Source organism: Tamandua tetradactyla, chromosome 6 (assembly GCF_023851605.1).
Source record: "Tamandua tetradactyla isolate mTamTet1 chromosome 6, mTamTet1.pri, whole genome shotgun sequence".
NCBI lineage: Eukaryota > Metazoa > Chordata > Mammalia > Pilosa > Myrmecophagidae > Tamandua > Tamandua tetradactyla.
Window position 1 is genome coordinate 6,349,939 of NC_135332.1, and position 24,353 is coordinate 6,374,291.

Here is a 24,353-nt window from a genome sequence, read left to right on the forward strand (position 1 = left end):
CTTTTATCCTGAAGCTCAGAATTCTTATGAAAAAGGCTAGGAAACCACAATTTAATTTAATTATGCTGGATGTCTGAAAATAATTCTTAAAACAGTCCAAGAAAAAAAATAAAAAAGGGATTTATACTGTGTAGCCAGTATAAAAAGCAGCCCTTCTGCTGAGAGTTTGCTTTCGGTAAAACTGGCTGAGCAAAAGGTCCCATTATATAAAGTGAGCACGACAGCCAAAATACACTATTCTTTTTGGTATTTCTTTTTTCCAGCTCTAAAGAGATTCTGAACGACTGGGGAGAAGCTATTTATTAGCTGTCATAATTGTGACTGAAATTTACATATAGTGTCTGATCTAAAATGAAGCTTTTCACTAACACAAGTTAAACTAGGCAATCAGGATTCTGTAAATCTGGGCTCTAAAATCACATTTGATCTTACATTTATGCAATAGAATTTACATGACTTAAAAAAAAAAAAAAAACCAAATTGTAACCCTTCAAAATAAAACAGGGGTTTCAAAATGATTTACTCAGTAGAAACTTTCATTCATAGCTCAGAAATGTTTCCAAGTACTTTGGGGAAACAATTCATCACCTGAAAGAGTGATTTCATACTTAACAAAAATAATCTGAATTTATCTCCCAGAAACAAAAGGATCAATTTCTTCTACATAAAACTTTTCATTTGTCTTAAATCTAGATAGTCAAAACTGGAAAGCTTATGGTCAATGATCCTATAAAACTATTTTCAGGAAGGCTTTTTTTACTATTTGGTAATGTAGTTTTATATCCAAGGATGGATTTTCTCCAATTGACCATGGAGGTAATCTAAGAGATAAACTATAGAAAGAACTATTTTCCAGCCCTTGGTTAGGTAAGAAGGTGAGTGGAAGCAGGAAAAGGACAGGGTGGCAGAAGACAAGCACTTCCTTCTCTGAGGACTCCTCCCCACCTTGTTTGTGCCTCTTTTGCCAGAAGCACTGATAATCTGGTGCAGCGCTGAACTCTGATAAAATTATATTCTCCCTAGAATCGCTTCATCTTGGTGATTTTTTATTAAAAGAACTACTCAAAACCCATGATAAGAAATTAGACTTTTATCAGTACACAAATAAGTTTGCTTAAAATCAGCTTAGTTACATATTTTTAAAAAGTTTCAGAACCTCTCCACACCAATGTCCATAAAGTAGGAAAGGTTCATGTGGAACCTGCAGTTCTACCTAGTGAGCATCAGTAAGCAATGGTCCCAGGTAGTTGCTGACTTTTCTCTTGAAACTGAGAGATGGCCACAAACAAAACACCTCTCTTGTCTGGATGTGTAGGATAAGTTCACATAAAAGGGCTTCATAATATGTCTATGAAGGAGAACTGATAATATCAGAAGAGTTCCAGCACTTCAATTGAATATAATTCTCTATTATTCTTTTCTTGATTTAGTTTCTGTAGCTCCCGAAAACTCACTTCAATCTTGTTCAGTTCAGAATAAACACTTATCTAAAGGAAAAAATTTTCAGAGTAATTTTTACCATGATGTCTACATATAAAAAACCCCACCATGATTACTAATAACTATTTCAGGAACAAATTTTAGCTATGAATTATAATTTAGGTGATGCTTGGGTACACAAACAGAACTCAGTATATACCAAATAATTACAAACCTGGGATTTCACAAACTTATAAAGATTAATTAGTAGTCTTTTTGCTTCTGGTATCATAACCACAACAGTAAAATTGGCATCTAGAAGTAGGCATATCCAATCCATAATCTGAAGATAAATAGGAAAGGAAAGTTAAAAAGTTAAATTTAATTTTAGGTTAATTAATATTACAAAGTTGTTGATACAACTGTATATCAAACAGTTATACACTTGTTCTTCATAGGATTAATCAGTAATTAAAAAGCCAATGTGATATTTAACCCAAGGGAGAACGAGTACTTGTCTTCTTATTTAAAAAAATTTTCAGTAATTATTTGCAGTTACCAAAAAAAATATTCCTTACCATCTATTTTGAAAGATACAATATGTCCCAAGGACAGGCTGTTGTGGGTTACAGGTGAACCACTATCAAGTCAAATAAGCTAATGTCTCTGAAACTCCTTATATCAAAATATATTCACATGTATCAAAGAGTTGAACTTGGAAAAGGAAACCATGAATGTATTAAAAAAAAACAGGGTGACTATTTTAGAGCGGGGAGGGCCATAAGCATGATGAAGCTATAAAAAAGCTCTAGAAGGGAAGCCTATGAATAAATTTTGATAACATAAAGCTTAAAAAGTTGTTTATGAAAAAAAAAGTTATTTACAGGAAAGTTACACTAAACAGAATAAAAAGACCAATGATGAGGCAAAAGCATTTATAATCATTTGATAGAAAAAGGTTAATTTCCTTAATATACCAAGACATTTTTATAAGCCCTAAAGAAACAGATAGGAAATACAATGGAAACATGGAGAAGACCTGACTAGGCAGTTGACAAAAAGAAATATAAATGGCCAAGAAAAGCTGACTTATCTCTTTCACTGTCAAGGAAATGCTAGTGAAAATAATATACCATTTGTTATTATCTGATTGTCAAAGAATAAAAAGTTTGACAGTATTAGGTGGCACTAAGGATATGAAGAAATAAGTCTTCAGACCTTAGTGGTGATAATGCCTACTATCACAAGCTTTTTGCAAAGTAATCTGACATTTAAAAAAAATAGAAATCCATGTACCCTTTGATCCAATAATTTCACTTCTGGGAATTCATACATTTTTTCTCAAGGACACCTGTATAAAGACACTCACTGAAGGTGTTTACAATAGCAAAAAACTTTCAACAGCTTAAATGACTATCAATAGTGAATTAATGAATATAAACTGAAAAAATGAAATAGTATTCAGTGATTAAAAAGAATGAAGCAGATGTATGTGTACCAATCAAAACAATGCCTAACATAGTGCTGAGTGAAAAAACAAGCTGCAGAATATCATATATGATATGTCAGAAAGACAAAAAGAGAGAAAGAAATATGTTTCTATATAGAAAAAAAAATTAGATATAAAATAAAGTCTTAATATCGGTTTATCTCTAAGATGGACTACAACAGGGAGGTACATTTGCCTATTTTTCATATCCTTTGGTATTGCTGGAACTTTCAACTATAAAAATTGCCACCTCAAAAATTTTTTAACTTAAATTTTTTATAATGGAAAATGGCCAGATTAAGCATTTGAAATACTTAAGCAGTATAGCACATTCCTAAACTATAATAAATTATTATTTTTTTAATGTTTCCAACTGTTTCTCAAATATTATACTTAAAGAGATTCTTCGGGAACATTCTTTTATTAATCTTCAATCTCTTATTCAATTAGTGATAAATATATTATCATCCACTCACTGTGTCTCCCAAAGGGGCTAAGGAAATGCTTGGAAAGGATCATAATAAAGAGTCAGAAATTTAACATGAACTTAAGTTATCTAGTATAGAGTTACAGTTCTAAAGATTTATCTACCAAATTGAGATTCCCTCCCACTCCAACCCTACAATTCCAGGGGTTGGTGTGTTTGGCGAAGTAAGATTCATGTGGACTAGGAGTCCATGAAAAAAGCAATTACTGAAGTACAAGTTTTGATACTGGTAGTACCCTTTTATTGTTATTGTGAAAATTTTTTTATTTAAGAAAACAAACAATACATTTAGAACCACCAACAATGGATATCTTAGTTAGCTTAACCATAGGCATATTTAAATAAAGCAGTAGATTTATATAGATTTTTTTATATAGATTTTTCCAGCACCAGATCCAAGCAAATATTATCTCACCTGGTTCAGAGTTGGAGGATGTATTCCAGGAAGAGTCATAGTAGCATTTTGGCTACACTTCAGATAAAGGAAATACAAATACTGGAGAAACAGCTGATTGGGAAAAAGGAGAACAATTTATCACTAAATTTTCGCTAAATACAGAATTAACAAAGAGACTGGAAGAAATCTTAAGAGGCTATTCCAATGAACTATACATGAAACAAACATGCCAGACATTTGGGGACATAAAAATGAGTAAGATGAGGTACCTGTCATCTTTGGGTTGGGCATGGGGGTGGGGAGCTTATTCTTTTCATAAATAGGTAGAGAAGAGAAAATCCTTCCCTTGGCAATGCTTTTTAGTGACTTTTCATTTATAACATAAGTGGCTTGATCATGTCATGTTGACATGAGGAACAAGACAAGGCCTACCACCCAAAATTCACTCTAGTCTCCTAGTCACAATTTCTCATGATGAGAACTGGGTGACCTTGTATTTACATGAAATAAGACTGCTTGAAAAGCTGGTTAGAGTTAAGCAGCAAAGCTTAAACCAGAAATAAAAGTTCTGTAGGATTTGTAAGGATGCTTACCATGAGATGTTGTGCTGGGATGTCTTTTAAGTGAGGCAGAAGAAATATTTCACTATAGGCTGAATGAAGAATTGCATTTCTACTTAGGACTAAAGGAAAATCTTTCAATAAATAAAGCTACTCTACTGAAATTATAAGTAATTCCTTTCCCCAATATTTCTAAATTTATACAAATATTTTACTTACATAGAAGAGTTCTATCATTAAAACATTCTCTTTATCCACTAGAGATGATATGGAATACATCACTATTATAAATAATTTGTATTTATTCAAAACATCAATTTTTAGAATTAATAAAGTTTTGCCTTAGCATAGCTTCTCAATTAAGAAAACAGGTTTAAGTAAGTTGTTTGAATGCAACACTGAAAAGTTTCAAGCAGAAACTGAAAAAAAAAAAACTAAAAAAAGAAAACTTTAAATTATCTAATTCACTTCAGTTATTTCTCGGCAGATGATTATATCCCTAGAAGGTGAGACAGTAAAAGGGAAAGTCCTTCTGTTTGAAAGGATACAGCAGAGCTGCTCTTTTTGGTGTTACAGGGCATGAAGTGGTCTCCTCTGCTGTGTCCTGAGACTTTTCATTTAATTCTTTATCACAGTTATTGCAGTTATCTTCTTCAGGATTAAAGCCATTTTGAATAATTTGCTCTTCCATTTTTTCATCTTGTACAGTATCACTATAGTTACAAACTGATTCTGTATTGATATCTGTTTCTTGAAGACTGTCATCACCAATGCTATGATGTTAATCAAAAGCAAAAGATTCTTATGACTTGAATTTTTTGGGAAAAAGACTTCATTTTCTAAGCAAATAATGCAACAGATTAAAAACGAAATGAAGAAAAGGGACTGCCAGTTTCCAACTTACCTTAAGAAAATTTTTAAGCAAGCACAAGTGACCGATTCAGGAATGTCAGGGAACTGCTGTAGACAGAGCTGCAACATCTGTACATCTGCTTTTTCCAAGGCAACCTCCACTAACTCAGGGCACAAGCTAAGGAAAAAAAAATAATAACCCATTCCAAATCACTTTTACCTAATAAGAAAAGTCTCACATGCAAATTTTATAAGGCTTTTCAGAGTATGATAACTAGAAGTGCAAAAAAAAAAAAAAAAAAACAGGTAAAAGAATTATGCGTGTAAAGTTTTATGTACAGAAATATTTACCTGTAGGAAAGCACACACGTTTGGATAACCTGCATCAGACAGTTCCGGGGATAAAATGATGGCTCTATTTTACATCTTCCCAACAGTCCTGTTACTATGTCCTCTATAATAGTATGAAAGTCAGATGTCCGTTTAATAGCCAAAAATTTACGCAGTTCTACTTCAATGTGTTTTTCTGAATCATTCTGTAAGGGCAGAATTAAGAGCTCAGTCTGGTACATTAATGACTGTCACTCTGAAAAAAACAAACTGCAAAAAAGAAATCAATTCCAAGAGCTATAAACAAAAATCTTTACAGATCTGGGACATAACAAAGACTTTTAAAAAATGGTCCTAATGTTAATGAAGCTGATCTGGATAGGACTAAGGTACATCAGAAGACGGGGTAAAGGATGATATCGTCCTTGTTTTAAAATTTCAACTTCTGTATGAGACTAAAGGGAGAGATGTTTATTTGACGCGACATTTATATTTTGGGTACTATATTTCCTAATTTAACTTGTACGGTCAGTTTAGTTAATCCGTTAAGTATGGAATCTTGAATAGGGCATGAAATTTTGTTGGTTTCTCCAGGTTAATGTGATGCCCCGATAAATCCCAGAGAGATTACAACAGTGAATAAAGAAGTATTTGCAAAGTCCCTTTGGGGGAAAGACGAGAAAGGGGACAATATTCAACTTCCCCATTTGGAGAATTTCTGATATTCTAGCAAACAGTGGGGACAACCAAATCAATAGGCTGAGCCCTCAATCTTGGGGGTCACCCCTATGAAACTTATTCCTGCAAAAGATGGGCTAAGCCTACTTAAAATTAGGCCTATGAGTCATCCCCAGAGAACCTCTTTTGTTGCTCAGATGTGGCCTCTCTATCTAAGTCAACTCAGCATGTGAACTCACTGCCTTCCCTCCTATGTAGGACATGATTTCCAGGAGTGTAAATCTCCATGACAACGTGGGACAGAAAGCCTGGGATAAGCCAGGACCCAGCATCAAGAAACTGAGAAAGACTTCTTTACTAAAAGAGGAAAGAGAGAAAAGAAAAAATAAAGTTTCAGTGGTTGAGAGATTTCAAACAGAGTTGAGGTTGCCCTGAAGATTATTTTTATGCATTATACAGATATCCCTTTTTAGTTTATGGTGTATTGGAGTAGCAAGAGGGAAGTACCTGAAACTGTTGAGCTCTGTTCCAGTACCCCAGATTTTTGAAGATGACTGTATAAAGATATAATGTTTACAATGTGACCGTGTGATTGTGAGAACCTTGTGTCTGATGCTCCTTATATCCAGGGTATGGATAAATGAGTAAAAAATATGGATAAAAAATAAACAAATAATAGGAGGACCAAAGGTTAAAATAAATTGGGTAGATGGAAATACTAGTGGTCAATGTGAGGGATGGGTGAGGGATATGGTATGTATGAGTTCTTTCTTTTATTTTTTTAATTTCTTTTACTGGAGTGATGCAAAAAAATGATCATGGTGATGAATATACAACTATGTGATGATACTGTGAGCCAATGATTGTATACCATGTATAGAATGTGTATGTTGTTTTATCAATTAAAAAAAGAGAAAAAAAGGGCAGTGCAACAGTGGCTCAGTGGCAGAATTCTCACCTGCCATGCCAGAGACCTGGGTTCGATTGTAAGAGCTTGCCCATGCCAAAAAAAAAAAAGTCCCCCCCCCAAAAATGGTCCCAAATATGCTCAAAGAACTAAAGGAAAACAAGGACAAAGAACTAAAAGAAACCAGAGAAATGACAGATGAACACGAAGAGAATATTAATAGAGAAATGAAAATTATGAAAAAGAAACAGCTGAAGACCACAGTAACAGAAATAAAAATTCCCTACAGGGATTCACAGCACAATAGAGCTAGCAGAAGAATAAGAGAACCTGAAGATAAGACAACTGAAATCATCCAGTCTGAGGAACAGAAAGAAAGAATGAAGAAAAGTGAACAGAGCCCAGGGAATCTGTAGGACACCATCAAGCATACCAGTATATAACTGTGGAAGTCTCAGAAGAAGAAGAAAAAGAGAAAGGGGCAGAGAGGACTTTCAAAGAAACAATGGCTGAAAATTTCCCAAATTTTCATACACAACAAAGACGTTTAACAAACTCTGAGCAGGATAAAACCAAACAGACCCACAACTATTTACAGTTTATAATCACACTGCCAAATGCCAACAAGAAAGAGAATTCTGGGAGCCACAAGAGAGGAGCAATATGTCACGTACATAGGACCTTCAATAAGATTATGTGCAGATTTCTCATGGGAAACCCTAGAGGCAAAAAGGCAGTGGGATGATACGTTTAAAGTGCCAAAAGCAAAAAACCTTCTGATCAATAATTCCGTATCCAGCAAAACTGTCTTTCAAAGTGAGGGAGAGAGTAAGACATTTCCAGATAAATAAAAGATGTACACTGGCTCTTTGAGAAAGGCTATAAGAGAGTTCTGCAGATTGAATGGATGGAAGGGTAGACAATTGACTGAAGCCACATGAAGAATTACAGATCACAAGTAACATTAATGATGGGTAAATAAAAATATCAGTTCTAATGTATTTTTTATTTGTGATTTCACTTTTTACTTCCTACAGGATCTAAAAGGCGATTGCATAAAAATGTAATGGTAATTCACTGGTTTTGGACTCATAATGTATAAACATGTAATTTGTGTCAGGAACTACATGAAACTGGGGGGGGCAGAGGGATGCAGGAACGTACTTTGATTCAACTATTGAAGTTGATATCAAAGCAAGCAAGATTGTTACAGACTTGGAACATTAAATTTAAGCCCCATGGTAATCACGAACAAAATATCAGAGAATATGCAAGCTCACAGAGATATAAATTAGAAAACAGATTGCCAGGCAACATGGAGTTAATGTATAATGGGTGCCGAGTTTTCTGTTTGAGAAGGTGGGAAAGTTTTTGTAATGGAAAGTGGCGAGGGTACAGAAATATCAAGAATGTGATTAATCCCACTGAATGATATACTAAGAAGTTAGGATGGGAAGATTTATGTTTCCATAATTTAAAAAAAAGAAAAAAGAAAAGAAAGCAACTAAAGAATCAATGACAAACACCAAACATGATTCTGGATGGGATTAGGTAAGGGAAGAGAAAAGGCTCAAAGGGACATTATTGGGATATAAAAAAAATTAGAATATAGAATGTAGGCTTTATATCAATGACATACTTCTTAACTTGGTAACTATACTTAAGGTGGTTACATAAGTGAATATCCTTGCTCTTATGAAGTGCGTATGGCAGTATTCAGTGTCCAAGGAGCATGATGGGTACAATCTACACTCAAGCGTTCAGAAAATGGATTGACTGATGGATGGATGGATAAACGAATAGCATGGTATGGCAAATGTGTCAAAACGTTAAAACTGGTGGATCATCTGAGTATCTGAGGGGCAGGGATGTTCTATATATGGGTTTTTATCATCTTTGTAATTATCCTTTAAGTTTGAAAGTATTTTGAAATAAAAAGTTAAAAAAAAATCTTTAAGAGGCTAAATTATTCCTTGCAGTTGAGATACAGATGAGGCTATCATCACCATACCACCCTATAAAACTGTGGTGAAGTCAAACAAAGTACTGGACCAACTTTGGCAACTCTAAGACACTACGCAAATGTTAGCTATAGTTATAATCATTAAAATAGGATATAATGAAAAGTAGGTGGGATTTCTTTTAATCACTTAAGCCAATTTTTCCTATTTCTAATATATTTTATTTACCTTTATGGCTGATAATAGTTGTTTGGATGTTAGAACCTCTGGCTGTACACTCACTTCAACTTTTCTGGTCCGTAACTGCAATTCAGTAAATTGATTACAATTTGAAAACAATCCCAAAAATCCAATATACAATTAGAAGAGTATGAAACACTCCAAGGAGGCAGGCACACTTTTGCTTTAATCACAAACAATCTTTTCTTTTCTTTCTCTTTAAAGAGAAGTAAGCCTTTATTTCCCTGTTTCACAAATAAAGCTAGTTGAGTTGGCTGCTTTTTGGAGACCAGTTAAAGGACCAAATAAAAACATGGAACACTTCACGAATTTGTGTGTCACACTTGCGCAGAGGCCATCCATGCCAATCTTCTTTGTATCATTCCAATTTTAGTACATGTGCTGCTGAAGCAAGCACTCACAAACCTTTTAAGAATAAATTTTGTTAGAGTAAAAGGCAGGTTGATTTCAACTTTCAAATTAAATACCTTAAAATTTTAAAGATTTTCTGTTTTAAAAACAAAATAAAAATTTCTACATTCTGGAAGGTATTATTATTAATTGCAAATTAGAACATTTTCACACCTGAACTTTAACACACACACAAATACACACATACGCACAAACATCCATTAAAAATTAGCAGACCACATGTCATTTTGGATAAGGCCTATGTGATTACTGGGTTCAAGCATAAATTCCGCTGTCATCAAGATCAAAGCTGTAAGAGTTTTTGATTAAAATAATTCATCAAAATAATTAAAATAATTCACCTTTTTTCCATTCTTTCAACATCTGCACTAATATTTCTATCTGACTATTAAACTTACAATTCTCCTTGACTGCTCTGAGTTCTGTGATCCAAGGCCACATCCATGAGATGTGTCCCAGTTTACAAAATGAGGCACAGTGTGAGCACCTAAGAAAACATAAAATTCAATATTTCTCTTAATTTTTTTGTCTACTCATATTTGTCCAGCCAAGCAAACAATCAAGCAAAGAACAATAAATAACAACCACTCATACTCAGTTTAAGAGACATGTTAAAATTCTTGTCATGCTGCTGAAAACCCCAGAGAAGCAAATCAGAGTACAGTAAAAGGCCATATGTTCAGCAATATTAGGCCAACAGACAAGGCCGTAGGTAACCATGGATGATAGAGTTATCAGTGATCTTGCCTTGGGGATTTTCCCATTGCACCTGAAGTCAGAAGTGTATGGCTGTTCAAAATACAGTGTAGCTGCTCAGCCTTGAGTACGTACTGCAATGTGGACTGTTTTCTAGGTCAAGAAAGTTTCCGTGACGAGTGGCAAATTTCAAAGTTAAGAAAAGGCTCTGTAAATTGAAAGCTGTGGGAATGTGCATAGAATATTGGGAGCTAATAAAATAGTTTGTATTAATAAAACAAACATAAGTAAGTTCTCACCTGGATCTTGAGTGTGCTTGAGTTTTCCAAGAGCACCCGCTAATGATGACACTTCACACTTGTACGGAATCACAGTTAGAAATTTTCCATGTAGCATAAACAAATTTTCTGCATAATACCAGAGCTACAAAAAAAAGTTAACAAAAATATAAGCAACTCTTTTGTCTTTGAAGATTGGAATCAACAAAGCCTTTTACTTTATTTGATGTGAGCTATATTAGCATAACAAAACAAGGCAAACAGGCAATTTCCCACAAGAATCTCATATGCACAACATAAGTAATTGGGATAGGGTAATACAGCTTATGTTTGTACAAATCTGAATGACACATAATTTTTTTTGACTCAAAATAATAGTTATATGAACAAAAGGCTTAGAGGAACATGGAAATCTAAATGTCTGTCAGAGCGGGAGAATTGTGAGTGGTAAATTACATTAAAATTATTTCTTTAGACACAAATAAGAATCAAATAACATACCGAGAAGCCTGATTTCTTCATTTTCTAATTAAAATTATCAATAGCTTTCTCTTGTCTTGATTTATATTTCATTTTTATATGAATGTTCATTCACTAAACAATAAAAATTGAGCACCTTTGCAGGCATTGAATACACAATGGAGAATGAGACAAGGATCCTTGTTTCAGGAAATTTATAGGCTGGTCAGGTTAAAATTTTAATTCTTTAAGGTTTCTTATGTAATCCCATGAAAATGTTTAAGTATATAACCTAAAAGACTAATTTATTGGGGTAAAGTAACAGCTATGGCATATAGTTCAACATAACAAAATAAAGATTTTTAAAAGCCCTTATGAAACTTATTCCTACAAAGGATAGGCTAAGTCTACTTAAATTTAGGCCTATGAGGGCAGTGCAACAGTGGCTCAGTGGCAGAATTCTTGCCTGCCATGCCAGAGACCCAGGTTCGATTTCCAGTGCCTGCTCATGTGAAAAAAAAAAAAATTAGGCCTGTGAGTCATCCCCAGAGAACCTCTTTTGTTGCTCAGATGTGGCCTCTCTCTCTAAGCCAACTCAGGATGTGAACTCACTGCCTTCCTCCTAAGGGGAACATGACACACAGAGGTGTAAATCTCCCTGGCAACATGGGACAGAATGCCTGGGATAAGCCAGGATTTGGCATCAAGAGATTGGGAAAGCTTTCTTGACCAAAAGGGGGAAGAGAGAAATGAGAAAAAATAAAGTTTCAGTGGCTGAGAGATTTCAGAGTCAAGAGGTTGTCCTGAAGGTTATTTTTATGCATTATATAGAGATCCCTTTTAGTTTATGGTGTATTGAAGTGGCTAGAGGGAAATACCTGAAACTGTCGAGCTCTGTTCCAGTAACCTAGATTTTTGAAGACAATTGTATGAAGAGACAACGTTTACACTGTGACTGTGTGATTGTGAGAACCTTGTGTCTGATGGTCCTTATATCCAGGCTATGGACAGATGAGTAAAAAGTATGGATAAAAATAAATTAAAAAACAATAAGACAGGGAAAAGGTTAAAATAAATTGGGTAGATGGAAACATCAGTGGTCAGTGAGAGGGAGGGGTACAAGTTTTTTCTTTTATCCTTTTTATTTCTTTTTCTGGAATGATGCGAAAGTTCTAAAAAATTATCATGGTGATGGATACACAACTATGTGATGATACTGTGAGCCAATGATTATGCACCATGTATAGAAAAGTATGTGTGAACATTTTTCTCAATTAAAAAAAAAAAAGAAGTTGTTCTATTAACTAGCTAAGTATTTTTCCCTGATCTAAAACTGGCAACAATTTAGTTTTCTGAAGCGGCAAACAAAGAGAAACAATAATCTTTCAGGTAAAAGAAAAGAAAAAAATCTTAATTTATTTTCATCAGTAACTGCCATAAATAGGCCCTAAAAGGTCTCTTCCCTTATAGCATATTTATTAGGCACAACAATACTAAATTTGAAGAAGTCCCCAAGTGCAAAAACTTACCTGACCACTGGTCCCTTGTGGTAACTGTTTCGAAGCCTGGAGTGTTTGAAATCTTATGTTCCATATGGAAAGACATTCTACAAAACAAGACACAGAAATTCAGAAGTAAATATGTGATGCTTTGGGGAAGTCATAGTTAAACATAAAAGTCTAGCTTTATTAAGTATAAAAAAGAGTAATGAAGACAGTGATTACTACAAAATTTCAAAGAAATGAGGGTTCATGGCAGGCTGCAGTAGGTAGGAAAGGTTTTAGAGAAGGTGAGCTCTGAGTGAGGGAGGTCTTAAGGAATCATTGATTAATGTCCAGCAATAGGAGAGTGGTTATATATATTGTGGCACATCTATTCAACAGGGAACCTGGCCTGAATGAAGCAGAGGGTTCCTGCTCAGAAATTGGGAGAAGATGATGTTGGAAAAGGTGGACAGGGTCCAGACTGTGGGAGAATCTGAATGCTAAACAGTAGATTCTGAGATTCATAGCTTTGCTTGGGAGCTCCTGACATTGCACTGACAAGAAGCGAATGTGTTCTTTACAATAGACTACAAGTACGTGTGTGTGTGTGAGAGAGAGAGTGAGAGAAAAGAGAGAGAGGAGAGAGGAAAGGAGAGACAGATGTCACAGAGACAGAAAGCATACTAATAGTCTGGTACCTCAAACTGTTCAACCCAGTGTATTATCATGCTGTGAAATGTCACCAAGTTATAAATCAATTTCTACTGCAACATTTCAACATTACCAACATTTAAAATCACTGTGGGCCAGCACAGGTTACTATCAGGTATTTACTTCTACATGACATGAAATCATGAGCAAGACAGTGATATAAGGGCGTGTTTTAGAAAGATGAATCAACATAAGTTGAAATCAAAGACCTACTCAAGAAGAATTAGGAAGCTATGGAAATAATTCAGTGTGGTGATCAAAAGAATAAATTATGGAAGCAATAAGGAAATGAAAAAGAAATGGAAGACTAAAAGGTATGCTTTGAAGGAAAAAATCCAGAAAACTTCTTAGTGAATTGGACTTCAGTTACCCTTAGAAGCTGGTAGTGGAGTTCCCAGGACTGCTATGTGATTTTGATCCAGGATACTGACCGCAACACCATTTCTAGCATTACCAGAAACAACAGCCTTGAGCAACAGTGATTTAACTACCATCTTATTTCTGTCTGGGTCACTGGGATATGTTGGTATCAGGGTTTCATATATACCTCCATCAGAGTCTGTTGGAAATAAGCATTTCTGCTCATTATTGGGTAAAAGACAGTTATATGTTAAATACACTCGGTTGTTTATAAAATTTTACCAAACTGATAAAGGATCCAACCAGAAAAATAAACAAAAGTACACTCACAATAAAATCTCTTGGCCCTTTCCCTTAAAGAATACTCAATAAATTTGCAACTGGGGAAGGAGTCTTAGTAACAAAAATCTCAGGAAGGAATGTCCCAAGAAATAAAAATTGTAAATGCCTACAGTAACTTAAAAGGGACTTAACTTAGAAGGGACTGCCAGGAATACAGACAATCTAGTTATTATCATTATTTGTTAATCAAAGCAATTTCATTCCCATATCATACAATCCAACCAAAATATACCATCAATGACAATCTAATTCTTTAAAGAATATACCCCTCATTAGAAATTAGCATTCTGGTATTCTTGATACTCAATCATCCCGAAAACCACACGAAGTTGCTGCTTTTGTAGGTCACTTGAATTGCGGCAATTTCACATTCTGCCATGTTACATGAAAATTTACATGCCCCATTGGTCCAGGCTCTCTTACTTCAATGTTCATTAAACTAAAACATAACCAGCAAACTTTCATCTAACAATAAATTTGTCTTACTGGTTAAACTTTAAGGAAACTGGTCTCTCTTCAACGAAGGCCTAAGTGTATTCCAATGACCTTCCAGATATAAATGATGGGAGTCTTTTTAAAAATAGCCATTGCAAACATTTCACATTTTAAAATGTGACAAAGAATTCTAATTGTGATAATATGGAAAGGCTTCCTAAATATTGTTACCTGTTTCCCTTTCACAAGAAGGTTTTTTTTGTTTTGTTTTTGCACAAGAAGCGTAAGATTGTTTTACTTTAGGCCATTACATAAAAGTAAACTGCAAAGCATTAAAAAGTATGTGAAATGCCATTTGGCAAAGGCCAAGGCTGTTGTGTTAATCCTCTTGCCCACTTGTCTTAATCACTGTTCAAAAAAAGCCTTATGATTGGGAAAGAGGAATAGAGAGGCCAGTCAAGGGCAACCACAGACATTTTACGTCCCACTAATTAAGCTATCATAAAACCTAGGTTTTATCATGATAAAGATAAAAAAGCATTTTTCCTTTTTATTGGTAACACTATTATTTATTAGTATTTTATACTAATACTGGTAATACTAGTATTTATTAGTATTTATAGTAGACTATTTGAAGGTTACAAAAAATATAGTAATAGTGTTTGAAAACTGTGCTCCCTTGAAGTATTTCAACAGCCCCTCAGAATATGGTACTACCTGCATTCCGAACATGGAAAAGCAAGAAGAGGGATAAATGCTTTTAAGGAAGCATGAGAAAAGGACGTGCTATACTAGAAAACTGTAAAAACCAAAAATGCTAATTCAAAAGTACACACTACTCTATAATATTCCTTTATATACCATCTCCATAAGTTTAAAGAAGACGAAAAACTTACTTAATGATTTCAAAGAGATGAATTTCCGATCCACAGAGGCAGTAAAACTTTGCATAACAGATTTTTCTTTTTGTCCAGATAAGAGTGTGTATTTACTTAAGTTACATGAGTTAAATGTTTGTACGTAAGCAAAATAATTTCCATCCTGCAAAAAAGATTTTGTAAATATTTCCATTCCAATCAACTATATTTAAATATAGCAAAACTACAAGGTTTTGCCTCATTCTAATTACTTCAGTGAGTACTTAAAAACCTCTTTTCCAATTCAAAATTATAAAATGATTTCATGTAGGCATAGAAATTATAAATAATAGATGCTTAAGTCTTTTTTAAAGAAAAAAACACAATTTTCAAAAATAATCTGAGAGAAATGCTGCAGCACTTATTTTTAGTTTTAAAAATAATACAGGTGAGTTCAGAATTTCACAAAATGGGCCAGGAACAGAAGCTATCACTTACTTTTTCAGTAATAAAAATTAAAACAGGATGCTTAAAGACCATGAAAACCTTTGTCCACCTAAAAAAAAATTATAAAATACAAAATCACTGGTTGAAAGAAACATAGTATCAATCTAGATTTAAGGGGATGTCTTTTACTACGTATTTTTTAGAGCTGGAGAGGCATCAGAGAACACCTAATTCAGTGGTTCTCAAAATACATTCCACAGGGATTTAGTAGGTATTTCTCTGCTGATGCATCTTTGGCTTAAAAGCAGGATGCTGAACTTCCCAGAGACGTTAAGATAATAATGTAAAGTGTCAAGTTCCCAAAGGGGGTTACAGTGTACAGTATTTCCCAAACTTATTTGACACTACCTTTTATTTTACAGTCACTTTTGGAACTACTGTTCTGTGGGAAACATTAGGATCTCATTCTACAAGGGAATTGAAGCACAGGGAGGTTAAAGGTCCCTTAGGGGAGCTGCCATAGCCAACCAGTGGCAAAGTGGAGATCAGAATCCAGATCTTCTACGTGTGTCTTTCCCACCTGAAGATTTCCCCCAAACATAATTGCTTACACTCTAGAGGCACTCAGGTCAGTTTACAATATAACTGGTCATTGACCGCATTGTTCATTTAATAAGTTCAAGTCTTTACTTTGACTTGTAGAAATGTAGTTGCCATCAGATGGATCTGCAGAGGCAGATAACTGAAATGATGTGAACTGAAAATTTCCTTCTATCATATGAAAGAGTAATTTTTCCCAATTTTACCACAAAATCTGGGAAAGCACAGACCTCATACAATATCATGATTTTATTAACAGTCAGGGCAATCAGACAGAAACAGAAATAATTTGGTCCTTTAGGATTGTCCACTTCATTTTCCAATAGCTCTGACTACCCAGTTCCCTGTCATTCGAACAGGACTGATATGACTGACAGTTTCTTCAATCACCTATCACTACAGAGGCTTTCTGGTGATGTTATACGTGATTTTCAGTTTTATTACTTTTTGACATGTTTTAAATCATGTATTTAAATCAAAATACAAGGCATAAACTTGGAATATGTCATTGGTAACAGAGTCCAGCAGGAGTTAGAAACAGGGTAAGATAATGGGTAATTGGAGCTGATGGGATACAGACTGTGCAACAGGACTAGATACAAAAACTCAAAAATGGACAGCACAATAATACCTAATTGTAAAGTAATCATGTTAAAACACTGAATAAAGCTGCATCCGAGCTACAGGTTTTTGTTTTGTTTTGTTTTTACTATTATTACTTTTATTTTTTTCCCTATATTAACATTCTATATCTTTTTCGGTTGTGTTGCTAGTTCTTCTAAACTGATGCAAATGTACTAAGAAACGAAGATCATGCATCTATGTGATGATGTTAAGAATTACTGATTGCAGGGCAGGCCACGGTGGCTCAGCAGGTAAGAATGCTTGCCTGCCAAGCCCGAGGACCGGGGTTCGATTCTCGGTGCCTGCCCATGTAAAATAAATAAATAAATAAAAGGGGAATCTATTTAAAAAAAAACTTTCAAAAAAAAAAAAAAAAAAGAATTACTGATTGCATATGTAGAATGGTATGATTTCTAAATGTTGGGTTAATTTCTTTTTTTCTGTTAATTAATAAAAAAAATAGTATAAAAAAAAGAATTAAGAAGTAGTTTGCTTAAATTGCATCTTCAAAATATAATTGCAGGGGTGCAAGGGTAGTTCAGTATTAGAATTCTCGCCTGCCATGCGAGAGACCTGGGTTTGTTTCCCAGTCTGTGCACTTCCCCAAAAAATAAACAAGCAAAAAAAAAAAAAAAAAAACCAAAAACAAGCAATCAAAAATTCAGCAAATGGTACTGCAATAACGGGATAGTCACATGGAAAAATAATGAAATGTGACCCTGCCATACAGCATACAAATATATAAATACCTTTGCATATAGTAAAAGTTAATAGTAAAACAGTACCCAATGTTAAGGGCAAACACATAATGAATGATACATGAATTTTATGAGGACAGTGAACTAAAGTTTAATATAAGATTATGTCTCAGTTTATACCTGTTTATATTTCATTTAAACTAGGATGCCTTTTGAAGAAAAAGAATGCCAGTATTTTACACATGGCTAGAAAAAGATCTACCAATTAAACTTGCATCACAATTTCAAAAAAAAAAAAAAAAAATTTCAAAGCAGCCTTCTTTGCAGAAAGGGAAATTATTATTCACTTTATTTGGAAGGGCAGGGGGCCCCAAAATAGCCCAAAAACATCTTGAAAAAGAAGAACAAAATTGGAGGACCCACACTTCCTGACTTTAAAGCATTTTACAAAGCAACTGTCATCAAACCAGCATAGTGCTTGCATAAAGATAGAAATATTGACCAAAGAAATCAAATTTAGAGTTCAGAAATAGACCCTCACATCTATAGCATATGGATATTTGGCAAGTTTGCAAAGTCCACTCAACTGGGAAAGAATAGTTTATTTAACAAATAGTGCTGGAAGAACTGGATAACCATAGGGAAAAGAATGAAAGAGGAGACCTATCTTAAAATTTATACGAAAATTAAATCAAAATGGATCAAAGGCCTAACTATGAGAACCAGGACCATAAAACTCCTAGAAAAAAATGTTGGAAAACATCTTCAAGATCTTTTGACAGGCAGTGTTTTCTTTGACCTTACACCAAAGCACAAGCAACAGAAGACAAAATAAATAAATGGAACCTTTTCAAAATTAAAAACTTTGGTGCTTCAAAGTACTTTGTCAAAAAAGTGAAAAGGCAACCTCCTACATCACAGGAGAAAATATTTGGAAGCCACGTATCTGATGAGGGTTTAATATCCAGTATATATAAAGAAATCCTGTAACTCAAAAGTAAAAGGACAAGCAAACTAAATAAAAAATGGAGAAAAGACTTGAATAGACATTTCTCCAAGGAAGAAATACAAACGGCTAAAAAGCACATGAAAAGATGCTCAACTTCACTAGCTATTAGGGAAATGCAAATGAAAACCATGAGATATCATTTTATACCTACTAGAATGGCCACTATATAAAAAAATAAAATAAAATAAAATACAAGGCATAGAATGTTATGAAAAAAGACACATAGCGCCTTTTCATGTTGGCAAAATTTCACTGACAAGCATCGGAACTTACTTAATCACTTCTCCATCAGTAAGAACAGTTTCAATTTTCTGCTGGGGCTCTGCAAGCAAGGCCTCTAGACCACGGACTGCACCTGCCTTGAACAGCACTAGTGGTTCGGTCCCTTGTATTGAATGTATCCTGTACACCTCGGCTGACAACTGCAAGATTGTAGAAAGGTTTAAATTTTTATTCAAAAACCATTATCACTTAATATGATAGAACAAAGACATTCATAACAGGCTTATTTTTCAAGGTCTGATTTGTTTTTATTTTGACTTAACTTTGCTTTATAACTATATATGATCAAAAATCAAAATACATTTAAAAGTCTACTGCTTCTATCCCCTCCACCCTGTCTCCTGTTCTCCTCCATAAGTAGCCATTTTTATGCATTTTTGGTTTGTTCTTCCACGGTGTTTTATTTCAATATAAGCATATATTTACATGTTTGTTCCTATGTGAAGGCAGCATATGCTTCAAATATATATATATATATATATATATATATATATATATATATATATGCTTCTCTACAACATCAAAAATATATATATGCTTTTCTGCATCTTTTTTCTTTTCACTTAACAGCATATGCTGAAGACTACTCCCAAATACTTTACAGAAATTCTCATTAAAAGGCCTGATTCCTAAAGTAAGATTTCATAATAGTGAACAGAATCAGAACCATGGATGTAGACCTGAAACAATTCTGCTTCCGGAATTTACAAGCATTAGTCACTACTCGGCCGGTTCACCACCAGCCAACTAAAAGAAAACAGTAAACCACCACCACCACCACAACAACAAACAAAGAATCTACAATTCTGAGCAAGATTAGGGTTAGTAAGTGACTAGTGACTAGTGACTACACAACCAGAGTGCTTGACATACAGTAGTCATTGACTAAATGACTGAAAATATAACTCCAGCTTCTCTACAAGTTACACTAAATTTTGTCACCAAGTTATTTAGCCTGTCTGAGCCTCAATTTTCTTATCTGTCAGGAGAGGAGAGAAACTCCTACTTTAAGAGTTTCTGTGAAGAATAGCAATAATGTATATGAGATGTTTAAAAGTACCTGAAGCATAAGAGATGTTCAATAAATAGCAGCTGAGTATCTCACTTAATCTACTCATTTCACGAGAGTTAAGTCCAAAAGTGGTAAAGGTCTTGCAATATACACTAGGAATGCTGGAGCTAAGTCTGGAATCTGAGTCTCCCAAAACTGGAGGTGGGGAAAAGTACAAACAAAGCTACTTGTACAGTTATAAGCAGTTCTAGTGTCAGATGAAGACTGCTGCCACAATTATAACTAGACCCTGAAAACTCAAGGAAAGAAATTAATATTGATGTGAGGTCAGAAAACTCCACTGTATAAAATACAGGATCATGTCACTACAAGGCAAATGAAAAGACTGGAGCCAGAGGACAGCAGAGTAGATGGCTAAGTTTAAATGGTCCAGGTGGCAACAACAGCATTGTATCTGAGTTAGCACTATTGTGAGCTACTTCTAGAAAGCGCAGATTATACTCACAATTAGACTTTTCAGAAACTGAAGGAACTTTCATATTAACCTAGTTTGAGGTCCTCATCTTATAGATAAGAAAATTTAATTAACATATCTTTGGTCATTAGTAAGTAGAAAAGGCACAGGTAGTCACAATGCTTTTTTATTGCATTATGTGCCACTCTTAAAATACATAATACGTGAAATTTGCAAGGTCTTTAGGAAAGGGCATAGGAAAATTCACTCATTCTCACAAGAGACACAATGAAATAACTAAATTCACAATCCATGTATTACTTAAATCTTCAACCTCATGGGAAAAAAAGGCCTACATTTTCTAACACATTAACGCATGAACTGAGATATGTTATCAAGGTATACATAACATAACCAAAACAAAAAACTGATTGCAAAAGGAAAACAAACTAAAAAACAAAACAAAATAAAAAACGATAAAAAAACTGATTACAATCTTTACGCACCCTTTCCCAGAGGCATTAAAATAAATTCATACTATATTACACATGATTCTGTTTCCCCAACAAGCTAAATAAAGATGTTGGAAAATCAAAGACTTACTGTAGCTTTGAATACTTTATCCAAGTTTACATCTTCATTATTCCATATTCTCAAAACCTTAAATCAAAACATACAAGTTAAAAAGTATTGTTCTCCTTTTGCACATATAATAAACATGAATAGTCTAAAACCAACATGACTTGTACTATACATATCATTACATTAAAGTTTTAAACTCACCTTATCATCGTGGACAACAATATACTCTCCAGTTTGAAAGTTGCACACAGCTGGACATGTTATAATTTGACCTTGTTTCACTGACCAGCTGCCCAAGGGTTTCTGATCAGAAACCTAATTAAGATTAACACACAATATTCAGGAAGTCAATTTAAGACATGAAAAGCAGTAAACTTACAATAAAAACAAAATAACTCATTAGTAATAAAGAGAGCATTTAAGATATTTTCTAAATTTAAAAAATCCATGTTACAGCCCAGGTGAAAACCAACGGTGCTACTTAGTCAGAGGAGCCGAAACAAGCAACAGTATAAGGAACTGTTGGCAACCTGTTCCCAAAATTTCAAAGACAACAGCTAACTTCCTAAACACATGTTAAAAAAAGTTCAGCAACTCAGATAAAAATAATTGTTTTTAAGAGATCACTTATGCAAAGATGATGAGATGATGAGAGGGCGAGCTGAGCCAGCGATTAGCCTAAAAAGGGGGCGGGGTGTGTAGATGACCCAGGACTCAATTCTTGGCTTCACAACATAAGCCAGAGTTGCCAACAGACAGGTCATTCAGAGTGTGTAGATGACCCAGGACTCAATTCTTGGCTTCACAACATAAGCCAGAGTTGCCAACAGACAGGTCATTCAGAACCGAGGTTTCCTCCACGCCACCATGTATGCCAAAAAAGGCATTGTTTTTTCTCATGGAGAGGGGCATCAAACGTATAAAAACGTATAAAAATGCTTAAATCACTGCTTCCATCCTGTCATTGTCATCCTTTCCCGCCCAACCAATCTTCGTTCGGCTCTTCTGTGGGCAGATGGGATGACAGAGACCCCAGGAGGTAATCTTAACAAGATCATCTCCGAGACATCTGAAGCGAAAGCACTGGCCTTTCCTTTCGGCATCTAGCCCACATGCACTTAGTTGCTCCGCCACTCGTAACTCTCTATAAGAAAACCACCGAGACAGATTCTCGATCCCATTCACAGTCCCGGAGAGGCCAAGCTACTCTTCGCTAAGCCGTCTCCAAGATCTCTTTCCGAAGTTTGTAAGAAACCCGAATCTCTGGCTCCAAGCCCAGAGAAGCGCGAGACCCGCAGCAGGGACGCCCCCACCGTATCCCCCTCACCTTATAGAGAATGACAGTCCTACCGCTGTCCGTCACCAGAAACTGGTCTGCTCTCTCGCTTGGCTCCACGCCTAGGAGTCCGTCAGGCCCAGCACCCAGTGGTACCCCAGACAACGTGATTTCTTCCTCCAGGGCCGCCATCTTGGGCAAGCCTATGGAAGGCACTGCATCCTTCCCAGCAGGCCTCGCTCTTACTCTCGCGAGAACGAACGAATCCGATGGAGCGGACGTTCGCAAAAGGAGAAACAGACTCGCCGAGCCTGTGACCGCTGGCGGGCGAAAGGGGTGCGGGGAGTGACGAGCCGTCGTCGGAGGGTGGGGCCTAGAGACCTGACCTGGAGTTCGCTCCTAGACTCGGTCTCCTCCGGCCGCGCCTCCCTCCGAGTCCCGGATGTATTTCTTTTGAGACGGGGCGAGTGTGGAGGAAGCTTTGGCCTCAGCGCTGAGACCCCTGTGCCTGCTTAAGCGGGAGACTGAAGGATGGACTTGGGACGTGACCGAATATAAATCAGCTAGACTTTTTTTTTTTTTTTACTTTACGTGAACTTTTAGGAATTTCCTAAAAGTTCCAAATTTAAAAATAGCTGTGTATTAATTCAGTAACCTCGTGCAACAATGTGCCAAAGAGAAAATAACCTCGTGCAACAATGTGCCAAAGAGAAAAATCTCTCTCCAGATAAACCCTCACTAACGGGCTCTTCCTAAATGAAATGCCCAATCCCCCACCTTCTCAGAACCCATCACAAATGTCTATTCTCTGCGCCCTTGCAGGCCTCCCGGGTTTCCTCATCTCCCCAGATTAGAGGAAATTTCAAACTAGCCTGGGCGAATTATGATGAAGAAGGCGAAGTTGAAGGTCCTCCCCAGCAATTTTTGGCAAGACTTTATTTCAGGGAGGGATTTATGCTTTTAAGATTAGCATGACTGATTCAATCAGAAATGTAAAAAAGTAAAAATCGAAAAGCTAGTTTGTACCTCTTCTTAGGAAGAGACCGTATAAACAGGCAATTACTAAAGGAAATGTACTGAGTGTTACAGAATGAATCCTAATCTGTTTAGTTTAAGCATCTCCCCGGGCGTCCTTGTGTGTGTGTGGGGGGGGTTTCGCCATGCGCACGATATTACAACCCTGCAGAAAGGAATGAATGTGCGGCAGTGCTGAAGGAATCAAACACATATGTAAAGCTAACATGCTGTTCGGTTTTCGACCTGACCTACCAATTTGGCTTTGAAATGTGTGAATACTTGGAAAAGGAATACTGTGTACGGATTTCAGTCTAGCCTCTCCACCTCTGTGAAATCTTCCTTTCAAACTCCCGGCACTATCAGCCTCTCTATGGAATCTTGTTTAGTACATACGTCCTATTTTTCGGATCTCAGCCTAGACTTCTCCTCTTTCAGGAAGTCTTCCCTAACTCTTTTAAGACTTGAGTAAGTGTCTGACTTCGTAGCACCAGTGCTGCTATGATAAGTGTCATCCTGTATTGGGGTGCCTACTTATATATATTCCCCATTATATGGTTATTTCTTTGAAGGAACCCTGGTTTTATCACTTGTGTCTTGGCATAGTATCCACCCCATAACCATTTGTTGCACTAATGAATTACTATATCTCACTGTAATTCTCTGGTGAAAGCTTATTCATAATATGAGTTTGTGCTTTTCCCTCTTCTTCAACGTGAAGATTCTATAGAGGTCCTCAAATGTGATTTCCGGGCCCCTTTATATCCTAAAAATTATTGAGGACCCCAAGTAGCTTTTGTTTATATGGGTTATGTCTATAGATACTGTCCTGGAAATAAAAAACAAATTAAAAAATAGCTGTGTATTAATTCAGTTAAAAATAACAATAAACAATACATATTAACATAAATAACACTAAAATTTTTTTTTTTAATAATTTGATGAGAAGAGTGGCATTGTTTTAGGTTTTTGAAAATCTGTTTAATGTCTGGTTTAATAGAA

The 24,353-nt window shown here is 35.4% G+C and overlaps 1 protein-coding gene and 1 non-coding gene across 3 annotated transcripts; both read right to left on the minus strand.

The window, feature by feature from the left end:
* Positions 1 to 1,075: 1,075 nt before the first annotated feature.
* Positions 1,076 to 22,674, minus strand: NOL11 (nucleolar protein 11). 2 transcript variants are annotated; one of them, XM_077163618.1, is made up of 18 exons: positions 22,389 to 22,674; positions 21,263 to 21,376; positions 21,083 to 21,139; positions 19,005 to 19,153; positions 15,852 to 15,909; positions 15,393 to 15,537; positions 13,730 to 13,918; positions 12,694 to 12,770; positions 10,727 to 10,850; positions 10,130 to 10,218; positions 9,309 to 9,383; positions 5,556 to 5,740; positions 5,257 to 5,382; positions 4,901 to 5,125; positions 4,386 to 4,464; positions 3,811 to 3,903; positions 1,655 to 1,762; positions 1,076 to 1,487 (listed from the first exon to the last, which is right to left on the minus strand). In XM_077163618.1, exons 1-18 carry the CDS (start codon positions 22,527 to 22,529, stop codon positions 1,371 to 1,373), a joined length of 2,151 nt encoding a protein of 716 aa, XP_077019733.1. In that variant the 5' UTR covers positions 22,530 to 22,674; the 3' UTR covers positions 1,076 to 1,370. The 2 variants fall into 2 exon arrangements, with proteins under 2 accessions (XP_077019733.1, XP_077019734.1); XM_077163619.1 differs by having other exon boundaries at positions 22,412 to 22,415.
* On the minus strand, positions 9,607 to 9,717 carry LOC143689217 (U6 spliceosomal RNA). Its single transcript, XR_013178676.1, has one exon. It is a non-coding gene; the product is annotated as a U6 spliceosomal RNA (small nuclear RNA).
* Positions 22,675 to 24,353: the final 1,679 nt, after the last annotated feature.